This window comes from Myripristis murdjan, chromosome 23 (genome assembly GCF_902150065.1).
Source record: "Myripristis murdjan chromosome 23, fMyrMur1.1, whole genome shotgun sequence".
Lineage (NCBI taxonomy): Eukaryota > Metazoa > Chordata > Actinopteri > Holocentriformes > Holocentridae > Myripristis > Myripristis murdjan.
In genome coordinates this window covers 17,301,404-17,318,805 of record NC_044002.1, presented here as the reverse complement: position 1 = coordinate 17,318,805, position 17,402 = coordinate 17,301,404, and the positions used below count along the sequence as shown (strand labels likewise).

General features: G+C 41.7%; 1 protein-coding gene across 3 annotated transcripts in view; it reads left to right on the top strand.

The window, feature by feature from the left end:
• tbc1d22a (TBC1 domain family, member 22a) overlaps window positions 1–17,143 on the top strand; it is a 151,057-nt gene extending 133,914 nt beyond the window's left edge. For all 3 annotated transcript variants that reach the window (XM_030045855.1, XM_030045856.1, XM_030045854.1), the window contains one exon: window positions 13,343–17,143. In XM_030045855.1, the coding sequence (XP_029901715.1) occupies window positions 13,343–13,471 (129 nt within the window). In that variant the 3' untranslated portion in view covers window positions 13,472–17,143. The remainder of the gene's footprint in view (window positions 1–13,342) is intronic.
• The last annotated feature ends 259 nt before the right edge of the window (window positions 17,144–17,402 follow it).

Genomic DNA, 17,402 nt, shown 5'->3' with positions numbered 1-17,402 from the left:
CAGTTTCACCAAAGATCAATCAGTTTAATCTGATCTTATAACCACTGTAGTATAATTTAAAAACTGTTGTCAGTTTTATAGTTAGTGAATAATAATTATTGGGCTGATGAGTGAATGGCAAGTCTGGCACAAAAGCTTCCATTATATTTGCCATATTCCAGGATATTATTACATATTTCCTGTGGTGTTTAGTTCCCACTGGTGTTTATAAGTCAAGCAGGACGAAATATGTGTGTTGCACTCGTTTGCAAGGACATGCCCATGTGCGTTCATGCACAAATAAAAACCAAGAGCATGCTTGGTCAGCATGGATTTCATGGCTACCGGCGTAACCTCCTGATCGCAGCTATCTAATGTTGTTTCCCTGAGATTTCATTACAAAGCGCCATTGAATAGCCCCCATCCTGAGGAAACTCAATTGGAGAGTTAATGTGAGGCCAAGCGGTTATGTGGATGCAAAGCTATTAGTTCTGTGTAAATGGGAGCTCAAGAGTGTCACTACACTTTTCTCCCAGACAAGGAAGAGAGCTATGGCGGGAAGGAGACACAGATATCCGTTTTTACTTTAATTAATGGTCTGTGTGAAACTGTGGACCTGTGTAAATGTCAGTCTGTGTCCTCAGGTCAGTTGTGTGTGGAGAACGCCGTGGGTTAGTCTGCCTCATCAACAGGGAAGAGGAGGGCACTGCCGAGGAGCGCGGGTGCTCTGGAAATGTCAGCGTTATTTCAATCACAGTGAAAAGGAGCACAACTTTGTTTAGGATTCATTTTATATTATAGAGAAATGTGGCTGCAGTTGGATGAAAACTTCACACACTGGCGAGAAAAGTTGCAGTCCCCTGATCTTTTTTTTTTCCCACATTTTCTACTACGAATTTATTTCAAAAGTCAATCAAGTTGTTTATCCTGCGCTTCTAACAGACACATTTGTCACTAACAGCTTTAGAGAAAACAAAGGGAACAAAAAGGGATGAAAATAAGGATAATGAAAGCAAGAGAGACTTTCAGAAAGCATTTGTTTGGGAGTTATTGTCTGAGTTTGATGCAATACATTCTCTAATGTTGCTCCTTCTGTTTTTATATATTCATTTATTGTTTTCTATAGTGATGGCAGGGTGATTATTTATATTTTGTTTGAAACCTCAGGCACAGGACTCGTTTTATCCTGTGTCTGTGAGAGAGAGAGAGAGGGTGTGCAAGTGTATAACTGCAACATCTGCGCATGGTGTATGCTCACAACTCCCTGTCACAGAAAAATGTGCTTCAGAATAGCTGCAAATCTATCCCATGGCAATGTCTTATTTTACAAATTATATAGGTTATGTGCTCAAACTAATATGTAAAAGGATTAGTATGACGTTGGAAAGGTTTTTGAGTGAGAGGGTAACTTGTTACTGGTTGGCCCAGAGGCCTATTGCATCATGCAGCATTGCGGCATGTGTACTGATTCCTTGTTTCTGCTTGGCATCTGTGCAGTAAAGCTTAATGTGTAATGTATATTTTATTCTTGGTTGTCCCTCACCGTGTACATTCATGCTTGTTTCTGCAGCTGAGCATTCAGATGAGCTTGTTCTCTGCATGCATGTGTGTGTATCACCTGCTTGCACTCGCATGTGTGTGTATGAGCAGCAGCGTGTCCACATTTAACATCCCCATCTCGCAATATGAAGAGGCGGGCATCTCCTCTGATTAATTCCATATTTTCTCTCCATTCATCAAGACAAGGCCGCTTCATTTTCTACCCCAGAACTTCATTCCCGAACTTGGCTTGCATTGAGCAGAGCTTCACAGGGGCTTACAGCCTCCCTGATGGATGGCACTGTAGCCCATAGTGTTAAAAGTGAGACGAGCCCACCCCCGGTAAACAACTTTTAATGATCACCAGGCTGATTGAGTGCTTTGCTTGACGTGGCATATGAATCTTTTTACGCCAGAACAAGAGGGGGAAGACAAAAAAAATGAGAGGAAAACAGAGGAGTTAATATGGTGGAAGTAATTATGTACCCCCCCTCACCCCACCTCCCCTTTCATTCTGTCACATCCTTCCTCCCTCGCTGTCCGTCCACCTACATGTTCTCCATCACTGGCAACTAAAGTTCAGTTGGCAGCCAACTTACGTGGGCTGTGTGCTGAATTATTGTGGTTTTACATTTTGATAGGCAAAACTGCATGGAAAGTCAGCAGTGATCAGTCATGGTGTGCTACTGGCTAGACATAAAGTGTGTGTGTGTGTGTGTGTGCATGTGTGCGTACACGTTGTGTTGAAGGACTGACTTGTGTTCTGCCTCCATTGATCAATGCACAAAAACAGAAGGTTGCCTCTCCCTTTGCCAGTAATCTCCTAAAAGCATTTACCGCTCTCTAAAACAATGGTGGGTGTCATGATTAGCCTGCTGTCAAAGTGCCATTACCAGCATTGTCATTGGCTTGGAGGTTTATCCAAAAGACACAGAAAGATACAGAGAGAAAGATTTTGTTTTTGGCTCTTATTGCCTTCAGACATAACAAAGGCACTCGGGCTCCATCAGCCCACGAGCCAACCGCGTGCCCTCTCACTCAGCTCAGTTAAGACACAAAAATGCCAGATAAACAGTGACCCACCAATAAGAAATGGGCAGAAAGAGGAGCACGGGAGAGGGAGAAATCGATTTCTAAACAAATGAACAGATTCAAGGAGAGGAGATTTTTAGGACAGAGCTGGGTCATGAACTCGGTTAGACATAAATATTGAATTTTGAATTTGAATGCTCTTACACACAGTGGAAGCAAAAACAGCAAAATTCTGCAGTTGGGTTTCTTCAAGGGCCATGAACTCATCATTACGGCGACGGTGACCTTTGTGAACTCAGCAGAGGAGAACAGCCAGCCTGAGCTAAACTGTTACGGCAATATTTTCCTTTGGTGCTGTGTAGTATGTTAAATTTTTTAGTGCACAAGTGCCTGTGATTGGCCTCAAAACTGGCTTGCACCAATTAATTTCAATTTTGAGAATCTTGTCTCAGTATAATCCCTCTCCAAACATAGAAACATAAATTCATCCTCGTGTGCAGAGTCACACCTGTCAGATGTTATTTTGCTCGGTTTAAATTATCAGTATTGAGAATTGGATAAAAAGCCAGAATGCAGCTGCAGACATTGGATGCACAGGGGGCAAAGGTTGGATATTGACTGCCGCTGAACTTTAGTGCAGCTGTGTGTGCTGAAAGTGAAACTGTTCAAGCAGAGTGAAATAACACTTTAAATGCTTCGATAAACAGAAGAAGCATACTGTTTTTTTTTTTTGTTTTTTTTTTTAACTCTGATTCATTCTGGCTGCATTTTTTCAAGGGTTATGAATTGGGCTGATATTGACAGGTATGAATATGGCACAAGGCTAGGGCTGGCTGACTGGAACGATGAACTGTTGAGGGCAAAGAGAGGATTAATCTACATTGATATTAGTGGCATGTCAGCTGACACTGGCCTCTAGATGAACTTGGATGGATGGATGGATGGATAGATGTAGGAAGGTGGATCGATGGATGTAAATGTCACATTTCAGCCTATTCTTAACGTTTCCTCTGTTTCATATTGACACACTCCCCACCCACATACCTCAAAATGCAAACTGTCTGTCTCCTCAGATATTGTCATACTAAAGTTTTATATTGTAACTGATGTCTTACTTTTGTTCTGCCTTAGTAGATTACTTCCAGTTAATGAAAAACATGAAAGATTAATTGTGTGCCCAGTCTGAGCTTCTCTCCACCTACTGCAAGGTTTTCAGGAAATAAAAGAAAGGAAGTGGGCATGAAGAGCAGAGGAGACGAGGGGGCTTATGGTTAGGCAGCATTGACGAGGTGAGGAAGTGGTTGGAGTGTCTCAAATCCACCTTGAAAATGCTTATACCGTTAAAAATGTATTTATTTATTTTTCCTCCCACATACAGTGTTTCTGGAAAGTTTTCCTTGTACATAGCTACATCTCAAAGCGAAAATAAGCTGCTCCCTTTAACCCCTGGAGGGTAAACCGAGCCAGTATTTCAGTATTTCATAGATCCAATTTATAGCTCAAAAAAGAGTTTTTTGTTCAGAGTTGCTTTGTAAAGCTGCTGTTTTGTTGTTTTCATGCGGTGTCAGAAGGGGATTTGAGTATTCAAATTACTTTTGTCCGCACTAAACACCCCCACCTGTTGTCTCATGCATATTGAAAGATTTCCCATCCCCATTCCCATCCTCCAGTCACATCTATTCTCCAATAGCCAGCTTCTAAATATAACCTCTTCCAGATGTAACCACCGCTCTGCTCCTCTTTCTTGTTTTCTCGCTTATTAAAGGGTGACATGACACCATGACCAACTTCGTCCTCCACTGTCTTGACCTGCTGCACGCAAGCCAAACTATCCTCCAACTTTATTCAGCTTAGCAGCAATATTCACCATTCTCAAAACAATATAATATATAGTGTTGATAACAAGAAACTCACTTCCATAAAAACAATACCGTACATGAGCATCAAATCAGCAAATGGTCCATCAGTTGTTTCAGCTCTCTTTCAATATGCTCTGTTTACACAACACATTTTCCACAATAACAAAAGCAGATTATTAAGCCCCATAAGTCTGAACAGTATGGCTGAAGACAATGCTTTTTTATATCAATATAGCAGCATCACAATATGACTCATGTATGTCAAATCTCATGTTTAAGTTATCAAATTAATGTCCATCGCCTCAAACTGAATGGCAATATTAGGTGTGATATCAAACAAAATTCTAATTTGCAAATAATACTTGGTAATTGTGATTTTCGGATATTGTGACACACACTGTTGAAATATTATTACAATATTATTGCAATTTTATCATTATTGTTATTATTATTACAGTACACAAAACTGTTCAACATGTTGATCTGGCTTGGTGGTTAAGAGTCTATCCTGCTGAAATCACTCAAATTTGCAAATCACTGAACCCCTGCCAGCTCCGGGGTTGCAGCTCTGTACCTGACTCTTCAATCACTCTTCAATCCCTGGAGGGGGTCAAATGAAAATAAAGTGTCCTCATTCAGATCAATAAAGTGCTGTGTTATTCATAGAAACAACATAACAACCTTCTACATGCTAATCTGCATCACAATCTTACCTCTCCGTGTGCAGCTTTTCACACGCTACCCTTTTATAGGGCAACTCGGATGTGCCACCCTGTGACAGCGCTTACCTCCACATGCTGCCGTGCCCCACTCCTACATTAGCACCCACTGTTTGCCAGAGTGCCCATTTGGTGTAATTATGCCAGCTACAGCAAGCTAATAGCCCTGACAGAGCTGTGCCTCGGCCCATTACACCTCAGGGTGCTGCAAAACACCATTACCGCCACCAGCTACCTGGAGTGTTTGTACATGTAGGTGTGTGAGTGTGCACAACTGCATCTGCGTGTGTGTCCCTCTAGATGTGTCAGCGTGAGTTGGAAGTGGAATCACACATCTCAGAGAAACACTACAATTGACCAGTGCTGTTTTAAGCTATGGATGTGCGGGCTTGTGGGCGTGTGCGCACTTCCACCAACCGAACACACCTGTCATCAATCCCCCTTTAGTTTGCCCATGATTTCTGCTGGGAGCTGCTGGGAGCTGTAGTTGACACCACAGAGACAGACAGCGAGACACTTCACACACCTTGGGCACTTTCATTGTACTCACTTCACTTAGCACCATCTCATTCTGCCAGCAAATAGCCTATTTGGCTCGCAGGTATAGTGGGCTTTGTGTTTTGTGTGTGTGTGTGTGTGTGTGTGTGTGTGTGTGTGTGTGTGTGTGTGTGTGTGTGTGTGTGTGTGTGTGTGTGTGTGTGTGTGTGTGTGTGTGTGTGTGTGTGTGTGTGTGTAAGTGTGGGCGTAGGCGCACGGGTGCATGTGTGTGTGTGTTCAGTGGAAGCCACGTGTTAATGGTCTTTCCAGTAGCACTTCTCTGTGACTCTTTCAGGTGCTTCTGCTCTTATCAATAATGGTCTTGTGTAACTTAACAGAGTTTCATTGAACTCATTCCCACTCAGCTTGGCAGCAATATGGCTCTGACACTGGCAGGATTAGGGGTTCAATTCCCCGTACAACAGGCACTAACACTGCAGTGGTTAGGGGATTTAATTTCCCTGAGGCCCCCCATATTTAAAATGTGTACACTCATAATATTGTAATGTGCTTTGATAAGTGTCCACCAATTAGTATATATACATGCGGTGGTGATAGCACAAATTAAAATGGTTTATTTGATACTCTGGACCTACAGGGAAAATCTAGGTAGAGGAAATGAATGGGAATGCTGTTACTTCCCTGCTGTTACTTTTTTTTTTTTTTTTAAGTTAATCTACAATGGTGTAAATCCTATTTAATGAATAGAACGTTCTCTGTTGTTATTTGCAATGCCTTCTCCTCTTTGTAAATCTTAGCTACACCATGCCCCTGGGGTCAGCATTAGGTCTGTTGCTGTTTTTTACATGGTTCCCCTTGATCAGATCATTCATCAACAGATTATACATTTTCATTGTTACGCTGATAATACCCAGTTGCATGTACAAATAGTACAGTTTAGTATCTCTCAACAGCTGTCAAGTGAAGCTTCCTACAACTACATGATGATAAATCTGAAATAAATAAATGTTTGGTCCTCCCAAGTTCACCAGTATAATTCTGATAACCTTGATGTTCTGTCAGCCAATTTAAGACAGTAGCTATAAATCTGTAAGTATTATTGGGAGTATTATTCGATTCAGACCTCTATTTTGATTTAGAGGGCTGTTCCGTCCTGCCTCCGTCAGCTGAAAAACATCTCTAAAATAAAGTCTTTTCTTTACCTCAGTAATTTGAAGAGTCACACATGCTTTTATTTCATCCCGTCTGGATTACTGCAACTCTATATCTATTTCTGACTCAGCCAGAGCTCTGTTTCATGGCTGCAACTAGTGCAAAATGCAGAAGGGTGTCTGACCCACTCAAGGAAACTGGACTTTATGAGCCCCCATTTTAGCTTCCCTTCACTGGCTACTGGTCAAATTTGGGGTTGATTTTAAATTGTATTGATTATTTTTAAAGCAAATTTTGGTCTAGCCCCTAGCTACATATCTACCCACAAATATCTCCCTATATCCACTTAAAAATACCATTAAAAAGAATTAAGAGATCGATATCAGGATTTTAGGAATTGATATTGAATCGTTCAAATAAAGATTGTCATTAATCGGAAAATCTGTATTTTTCCCTTCTCCACTTCGACCAAAGCATTAACCTCAGGAGTCCGGTGGACTGGTGCAACATATACCTGTGAGGTCTTGGCTGTATAAATGTAAGGCGCAGTTGAAATAAAGTGTACAGAATCACCTCACAATGGTTTGAAAAGGTTAAAAACATAAATATACATATAGCAAGTACATTTCATCTAACAATGGTCTTCCCTCACTCCATAGCCATTATGCAATTCCATTCTCAAGAAAGAGTGTTAGCACTGACTCTATTGACAGTCTGCTTTCCCCTCACTATCAATAGCCATTAAATACTTTAAGCCTTGCCAGGCGTAGGAGATGGAGAGCTAATTGCCTTTTTTTGTGGCCTACTGTATACAGTAATGGTCGATCAATGTGTTTGTTAGTACGGCGGGATAAATGGATATCCATGGCTGAATACCCACAAGCACCTACACACACAGGAAGCCAGGCTACATAAACATCACACACACACACACAAACACCTCACTGCATTGTCTTTCTCCCCAGCAAGACTGACAGTCACCACAGCAGCCATGCATCGAGTCCCTTGCACCATATGTATATCTCTTAAGTACTTTCAATCACTCTTTTTCTTCCTCACAGACATGTAATGGTTTGCATGCACTTACTCTCCTGCTTTCATGCACAACAACCCACACACTCAGCCACAGACAGGCTCGGTGGCTCTCAGTGTGAAGTGTTGCCACCTGTGTGGAGTGGAGTCAGTGCAGCATTCCCCCCTGACAGCTAGATGTATGTAATTAAACCATATTAAAATCATTAGCCCAACAGAACTGATAGGGAGCAGATGGTTACAACGTAGAAATATGCTCTTAATGAAGCTCCTCAGTCACTATGGGTGTGTACTTGTATGTCTGAGCATGCGTGAGTGCACTTGTGTGTGTTTAGGTGCGTGCTTGCCAGTTTACGTGTCAGTGTGTTGCCTAACGGCTGGATCACTTGAAGCAGCACTTGATTAGACGGTGGTTGGTCTTTCTCTTGTAGCATAGCAATTAGCACCTATCGTTGATTTATACAGATATGGTAGCACATGGCAGATTTCCCTCCCACCACTTATCCACTGACTGCATGCCATTTCCTTTCCAAATTACTGTGGGAAGGCCAATATAATTCTGACAGGAAAATGAACCATAAGGTCTGGACATGTACGTTCATGTTAGGATCATCGGCAGTTTAAACAAGTGTTTTAGCTTTTTTTGCAGTTGTATGCAACATTCTCATTCTCATTCTTTTTTTTTCTTTTTTTTTTTTTTTAACTTATAGGTACCGTGCATATACAACTCTTAACCAATTAACCAAATAAATAAAAAATATCAGTTAACATAGCTGATGCAAATATTCTTTTCCCTCTGGTGTTGCAGCATGAAGTAGCTCTGTATCACATGTCCTCTAAGATCATCGCCAAAAAAAGTACTTCTGTTCCACGCTCTGTTTTGCTATTTCTTATGCAAACGTACTTGAATATGCAAAGAGCTGTATGACCTTCAAACTCAGAAGTACAAGCTTGCAAGGAATGCAGGAAGGCAGCTGAAATTTTGGACTCATAGTGCTGTCGTTTGTTTACATGTTTGCTAGTCGTCATGCAGCATGAGCTGTGGGAGAAACTTGATTGCTATTTTCAGCTATAAAACGATGACCTTGGCAACTTCAGTAGTTTGGGAGAAGTATGAGGTGGAACTACAGAGATTGACTTCCCTGTGTACCATTTTCAGTGGAGTTTCAACTAACATAGGCGTGAGTAGTTAGTAGTAGTTAGTTAATATTAGTGGTAATTTTCAAGTGAACTATTTCACTAATTGCAGTTTGTATAAGATTTTCATGATTCACAATGTATCATGAAAAATTTTCCTTACATTAACAGAAAAATAAACTTTAAGTTGCTTGGAGAGCCTTCAGCTGCATCAAAGTCACACCACTTCTGTTTCCAATGATGCTTGAATACCTTTGCCTCAGCAGCAGTTAACTTGGGTATTGATTTCACAACTTTGCGCTTGTTTGTGTTTGAAGATAGCCTCCTCAGTTTGTTTCAGGGAGGATTAATGATAACTTAAATGATGAAACATCAAAGCATGATAGGATGTACATAAGATTACATCAAATAGAAAACGAGGATAGAGCATCTTCATCATGCTAATTTGTAGCTTCTATTTGATTGAAAGAATTCTCGCTGTATTGATCTGTAACAGATTTATAGGTGAGCAGTTTTGTGACATGACGATGCATCAGACAGTAATCACTTTAGATAGCTTTCCACTGTGAAGATTTCCCCCCCTGCACTGTGCCAAAGCTCCACAACATATGTTACTCCCTTGTACAGTGTGCTTTAGCTCTGATACGGTGTTATTGTATAGGGAAGCCCCCCCAACTCTGAGAGAGCCCGGGGCAGTGAAGTATAGCCAGGGAGATATGTGGTGTTTAGCCCCAAGGCATCCTGGGCCTTTGGGATGGTGCATAGGTATCACTAAAATGTGTTGCAGGCCTGATGGGTGAACACACTCAGACATGCACACAAAGACCTATACATAACTCCACACATGCATGTACATCATGTTCTCACAAATATGCATTTACGTATATGTGTGTGCATTTATATGCATGTTTATGAGTATGCACAAGTACTTATCACACACCGGCATGTATACGCTCGCAGATATGCGCAGAGTTACTTACACACAAACATACACACCTCATTCATACATACATACATACATATATATAAACTGTGCATTCGACTGTCAACAAACCCATGAAGTATACATGAGCCCATCACCTGCAGCCTGACACATGGAATCCATATGATCATTCCTTTTTTTTCCTGCCAGTAAATAATTTATTTTCTCACTTACCTGGTTTCTCTCTCTCTCTCTCCTTCTCTCTCTTTCTCTCTCTCTCTCTCTCTCTCTCTCTGTGTGTGTGTTCTGTTTAAATGGACCATTAGCTATGGGCGATTTAAATTCAGCCCATATCTCCTGACAGACGTCGAGCAGGACGTCTGGAGTTTGATGGCATTAATAATGTTATTGTTATCTCGCTTTCTTTTAGTATCTGATTGATTTCACATGGGAAGACAGGCAGACACATGCGCACACACACCACACGCACCAACTCTCACTCATTTGCAGTGTTGTCAGTCAATAGCATGGAAGTTGGTGGATTTTGAGTGTGTGTGTGTGTGTGTGTGTGTGTGTGTGTGTGTGTGTGAGGGAGAGTGTGTGAGTGATAAAAGAGGAGGGTTGGCAGTGATGCTTTAGTGAATACAGATGAGAGAGAGAGAGGCAGGCAGAATTCTGATCACGCTCTCTTGCTCTCTCCCTCGCTCCGTCCCTTATAGAGTAAAAATATTTAAGAGAAGTGTGTCTTTCTGACCAAGGGTGAAGTCAATGGTTCAACTTTTCAAAGTCAGGTCTCAGGTCATAATTTTAAAGGAGCATCCTAAGTTATAGATTCCTGTAGTATTTGAGTAGAATTGAGTCTCTGGGGTTTGATAGTGGCGATGCACTACCAAGTTTAAAGGGATCGTTTAAGGAGCCAGTGTGACTGACTTTTTCAGGACTCCATGTTTTGTCCTCTGAGTTACTAGAGAGAGAGGATTATGTTTTTTTTTTTTTTTTAAACAATGTTCATGTGAATCAACATAGTAAAAGCCATTTCCTTCTAAAAATATCAAATGAAACATAATCCAAACTGATGCTTGTTCACAGCATAATTTATTTTATAGGAATTAGCCATGAATGTTCAGAAACTATTATTTGACATGCATTACAATTACTTACAAATACAAGAAGCTGCTTTTAACATTTTCATAACAAAAAAAAACACAATTACAAGTGCGTTTTAGATGAGCTTTAAAGTAGAAAGCATAGATTTGCAACAAAAAAAAAGAAAAAAGTATTTTCCAGTAATGATGGTTGCTGAATTTTTCATCATGTCCATGAATTTTTGACATACTACAATAGGGTTTAAACAGGTTTTAAGAGCCCAAAGCTCATGAAACTCATTCATAATAATCACATAATCATCGCCAACTCCACTTTCAATTTTAGTAAGAAGAGGAAAAACGGCGAATTTGCAGTTTTGCGGTCTTATGTGGCAGCTTATCAAAGCTGAAATTCAGTTGTGCTTTCCCTCAAGCTTTTTCCAAGTCAAGTGGGGGAAAAAAAAAAATCCCCACATAGCTGCAACCTGATATGTAAAATTTGGTTGAGACGGCAGCTTCGAGCTTAATTAGTTGAAGAAGCCTTCTATTTTTCCAGCTTTACTTGGAATACAAATGCCTTTTGTCGAAAAGTCACTGGGGTCTTCTCACCGGCTCATTAAAAACAAGCGAGGAAGGGGAAAAAAAATTAATGGAGCCAAACACCTCCAATTGAAGTAGCAGAGCAGAATAATACAGAGTGCAGTGCTGTAGTGAATATCCACCTTTAGTTTAGTTTGCTTTGACCTCCCCATCAATTGTAGAGAGACAAGAAGGCAGAAGGGCATAAAACTTTCCACTTTGACACATGGCGCTAAAAAGGAGCTTAAGGATACAGATACACACTCAACACAATAATAACCAAATGCACATGACGGTGTTAAGAGTTTTTTTTTTTGTTTGTTTTTAATTTTGGTCACGGATGGACAAGGGACAAGCCCGTCGGCCACGAGTTAGACCAGTGTGGGTGACCAGAAGACACAACGTGATTTGTCCTTCCATGTGATTATCAACATCATGATTGGTTGTAGAGCCTGTTGTCACGGCAATGATTGTGGCCTTGACGCCGTTACCGCAAAGTCCCAAGACACTGATCCGCAGCGCAAACACACACACAGAGACCACACATATTCACTCACAAACAATCAGTCTGTCTCCCTGCTAACCAGCCTCATTCCCCTTTGAGAGAGAGGCATTAGTCTGGGAGATTGAACTTTTTTCGTGTGTGTGTGTGTGTGTCTCACTGCTGTCTTTCTGCTCGCTAACACAATAATGTACAGAAGAGGGATCTAGGGAAAGGCTTGAGCTTGACTGAATTGTACTTGACACTTTCTCTCTTCTCTCGCCTGCTTTGCTCTTCCTCCTCCCTTCATCGTTCTTCCCGTCTTTCTCTTGCTCACGAATGTTATTAAACCACCTTGACTGAGTTAATCACATCTGCGCCTATCTCTCTCTCTCTCCCTCTCACACGCACGCACACACACATGCACACACAGATAGAAAGATTTAAGATTACACTTTAGGGTGCAGGTGCTGTTGTGAAACACAGTACAATACTAAAGCTTGAAACAGATCTCATCCCAAACTGAGCCTGAGGGTTTTTTTTATGAACACTAATGCAGCTAAATCCCCAAATTGGTAGCTATTTTCTAATAAAGTTGTTATTGATATCACTGTTGCCAGGTGAAAACCGTGTATCTCAAGAATGTTATCTTTTCAGGGAACAAAGAAAAACAGTCTTGTTTTTTAGCTTCACCGTTGTGCCTTCTTCAGTTTACCTAGTTGGGTTTGAAAAGGTTTAATAGGCCTAAAGGCTGCAGGGCTGTTTTAAACCACGCAGGATGTAAAACATGAGAATCGTCAAGCTCTACACTTGGTCACATGCTGTCTGCATAGTGAGGTTTATCTCCTCTCCATTCTCAATGTTCTCTTTGCTGAATCATTTTTCTCTTTCTTTTCTCATTTTTCTTTTCCCTTTCACTCCCCCGTTTTGAATCTCATTTCCTTTATCAAAATCAGTCTTTTTTTTTTTTTTTTTTTTTTTTTTAAAGTGGGGTTAAAGAAGGGCTTCTGGGGGAGTCCTCAGCAAAATGAAGAACATTTTGATTCCACTCTGATTTAATTCACTGTTGCACCACAGAAAAAAAAAAAAATCATTATTAACAAAAACATTATATTTTAATCTCACAGCTTTAATTTTATTTTTCAGTCTTTTCGGTTTTGACATCTAATCAATTTGATACTCAGCACAAACCAAAAGATCTTTTCATATCAGGCTCCCTAAAGGAAAATCACTTCAGATGGGCGATTGCATTTTGAAAGGGCATGAAAACGTCTGAAAAAAAAAAAAAAAAAGCCTGCTCTGAACACTTTTTCTCTTACTTCCAACAGGGCCTGATGATCCTCCTGCAGAACCTTCCCACCATGCACTGGGGCAACGAGGAGGTGAGCGTGCTGCTCGCCGAAGCCTACAGGTTGAAGTTTGCCTTCGCTGACGCTCCCAACCACTACAAGAGATGATAAGCGTGGCTCTGTGCAGTCGCTGCCCTTCTTCCCTCCTCCTCCTCCTCCTCCTCCTCCTCCTCCCGCTGCTCCCTGCCCTGCCCCACAGTGAGCTACTGAACTCACGGAGCCCTCGTCTCACAGAGAGGGACTGGCCCTTTTTCTTAACCCTCGCTTCTCATTGGGCCTTTCATCGACTAGGAAATTTGAATCAACCAATGACTGAGAGGACTTGCGGTGTAGCACGGTGTAGATTGACGTGGAGCCTTTTTCTTTCTTTTTTTTTCTTTTTTTTTCTTGTTGGGTAACTCTTCTCTGATCACCTCTGGAAAGCCGCAGGCGCTGTCATGCAGCCCGGACAGAGCAGACCTGGAAACTCTCGTCTACACTGGAGGCCACAAAACACAAAACCCCTTAACGGAGCGAGGTCCGCTCCAGCAGGCTGCTGAAACAACCTGACGCAAGACCGGGAGATGTTGCTCGGCGCTCCGTGGGCTCGGAACTAGTTTCTTTTCTGCTCATTGTTGTTTTTGAGATGGAAATGTGATTGCTTGTCAGTCCCCGGAATAAAAAAAAAAAAAAAAAGGCAACTATTTTATGTTGCCAAGATGAAAAAAAGATGGCAAAACAGCATTGCACTAGATGGTTTACATATCCCACACCCTCTTCTCTAGCCGCATCACAATCCTGGACGGAACTTGACCTCTCCTGTCTTTTCCCCCCTGCACCGTCACGGGGGGAGACAGATGGTTGGCCTTTATGACAAACTAATATACTAGGACTTTACTAATGAGAAAGAGAGAGAGGCTGTGAGTCGATATGTGAGGAACAAACGACTCTTCCACCTTGCACAAAGCATCCCGCCGCCACCTCCACAACCTCCCCCTTCTCCCGTCGTCTCACCTCCACCCGCTCATGGCAGGGTCTCGGTGCAAAGACGGAAACAGCGCTGAGAGGGCGCGGACCCGGAGAGAGAGACGGGCGCACGCGGATCCACATCAAAGCCAGTTAAACGAGCCATTAGGACGAAGCGAGCGGCGCATTCCAGCTCATCGAGTTTTCCCTCTGACGTGTCTGCGTATGCAGGGCGACGTGCTGGCATCATTAGCTATTCCTCCTCTCTGAACCTCGGACTACCTCAGAACACACACGCGCACGCGCATCGCCACATTTATGTTGACAGGCACGCCGTGAGAGGTGCAGACCCACCCGCGAAGGCACACGCACACACACCGCAAAACACACACTCAGACCATAAAAGATGCACACGGGGAGGAAAAGCACGCGCCACATACACAGTCACAAACACGCAACACGGGCACGTGAACTATGTTCAGCTTCAGTTCAGCTCAGAAAATTGAATTCAGCGCGTGGAAGCTGGATTGGTCATTCACATGATCTCGGGGTTTGTTTCTGAAGGAGTGATCCGAGCTTCCTGTTTGCCTTAATTGAGGTACAAAGCTTTTTTTTTTTTTTTTTTTCTTTATTTTTATTTCTTTCTTGCCTCTCTCCTCATTTCTGTCTGTTCTGTTTTGGTCTCTGCATTACTGTCTCCATTTATAGCACATAGTGCGTTTAGCCGGGAGTCAGCAGCACCATATTGGTGTAATGTTGTGAGGGAGGGGGTTGGGGGGGGGTGAGGGGGGGGATCAGACATTCATGACATAACGCAAAGCTGTTAGCGTTTGCAGCCTCCCGTTGCGACTCCGCCAGGATCCATAATTGTCACCCAAGCCCTCAAAGATGGTGTGCGTAGGTGTGTGAAGGGGAGATAGAAGGAGAGTGGGAGGGATGGAGAGAGTAGTGTTTTCTATGGAAGCTCCAGCTCATTTTTTTTTGTGAGAGCTGTCACTCTTTGATCACACGGTGGGATTTTTACACACTCTGCACCAGTTTTACAAGCCCTCATCTCCCATTCTCTCTGACAAGGAAGAAAAAAAAAAAAACTGCACTCGATTTAAAAGTCTATAGCCTTTATTTTCTCTCTCTCTCTCTCTTTTTTTTGTATGAGATATATTCTTTCAATCATGATTTTAAAAAATTTGTCTTTTTCTTTTGGGTTTTATTTTTATATGCTGTTTACATGACAAGCCTGTTAAGTTGTGCCTAACTCTAGAGACACCAGACATCATCCCAATTATTTATTTGACCACAAATGAACTTGAAGAGGTTTTAGATGTCCACAGAAGAAAGTACAGAAAATAAATCAGTGTTTTTAGTGCTCATACATGCGAGCCGCCAACATGCGCATTTTCTAAATCATACAGGATATAGAAACTATACAGACAGTCAAAACCTTGGCAATTACTCCCTCATGCAGTATCCGGAGCCGCACCTTTCAAGACATTATTTTGCCTCGTTGCACTTGTCAATATTGAAAACCGGGGGATAAAAGCGTGAATGCCCGGGTCAGCTAATAATGTCGGGAGGTTGACAGCTCCCACACTCCTGTGAATGTGTGTGTGTGTGTGTGTGCTGAAAAGTGAAAATGTCCCACCAAAAACCCAAACGTCCACTTAAAGCCTGATTCTGAGACATGATTTCTTTGCGGCCAAAAAGAGCGGGCCGGCTCGCTCCGACATGATCAGAAGTGAAGTTTTTGCAATTTTAAAGCTGGGTTGGAAGAGAGAATATGTAATACAGTGTATGGGTTTTTTTTTTTTTTTTTTGGTCCCCAAATATTTGGAAGAATGTGACGGCAAAAATCTCCATCTGAACAAGCCATTGATGTCGTATTCAGTGTTAAAATCTTAAGTGAGAAAAAAATCTGCCAATAGGATGAGATGATCCCACGTGTTTCCAGCGGAGTTTCACTCGTCTCAGGAAGTTTTCGAAATGTGTTGAAACGAGGCAAAATGAAGGAAATCAGCCCACTGGTAACAAGACAATGACAAGAAAATTGTGGAAACAAATTGATTGTCTCAACCCGCCGGCAGATTTTTTTTTTTTTTAATTTGTTTGAAGAAAAACAAGATTTCAACACTGAATATGCGAGTAAACGATTTGTTAAAATGTAGAGTTTTTGCAGTGGCTTCCCTTTGATGAGAATTAGCTGCTTTCTCTGATGTTTTTGAACAGAGATGGTTTAATGAACACGGCAGCAAACACACACACACACTCATGTTGGTAATAAAATGGAATGTAAATGGAAGCTGGCTGTAGTCCTCTGTCTGTTAGCACACACACACACACACACACACACACACACACACACACACACACACACACACACACACACACACACACACACAGGTCTCCATGGTGATGATGGCCTAGGTGTTAGCTGGCTGGAGCCCTTTTTCTATTGGACTACACGCACACACACACACACACACACATTTTTTCTGCATCTCCAGGAGCATGTCCTTCAGTAACATTTTACATTTGCTTCTGCCTTTTTTTTTTTTTTTTTTTTTTTTTTTTATTAAACTTCTCTTTTGGAGTGTTCCTCCCTTTCTTTTGGCTCTACTTCTCCAGACATGAAAATATGTTTATGAAAACCAAAACCGAAAAAAAAAAAAAAATTCTCCCCATGTCTTCTGCCTCTTGAGTACTCAGAAAATCTAATTATACTAGACCGTGTGGGTGACAGGAGTAGTTGTTCTTGAATTTAAAAATGTGTACAGACAAAATTTTGAAACAAAGATCTGTAAATAGAAACTGTAAATAAATCCTATATATGACAAACTGCTTTGAGTGTGGTGTATCTTTTTGTGCATGTGTGTGTGTGTGTGTGTAAATGCACTCGCGGTACTGTAAGGCATTTGGGATAAAAGCATCCACCCACTGAGCAGGAGAGAAAAATCCTAAGTGGAGGTTATGAGCACGGCTGAATATTCACTGCATCTCGAAATATTCCCATGTCCAATTGCAGTCGATTACACTCAAGGTGTGATGCGTTTCACTACAGCGGTGTCTATGCGTCTAAAAAGCCAAGAAACCTGCCTTA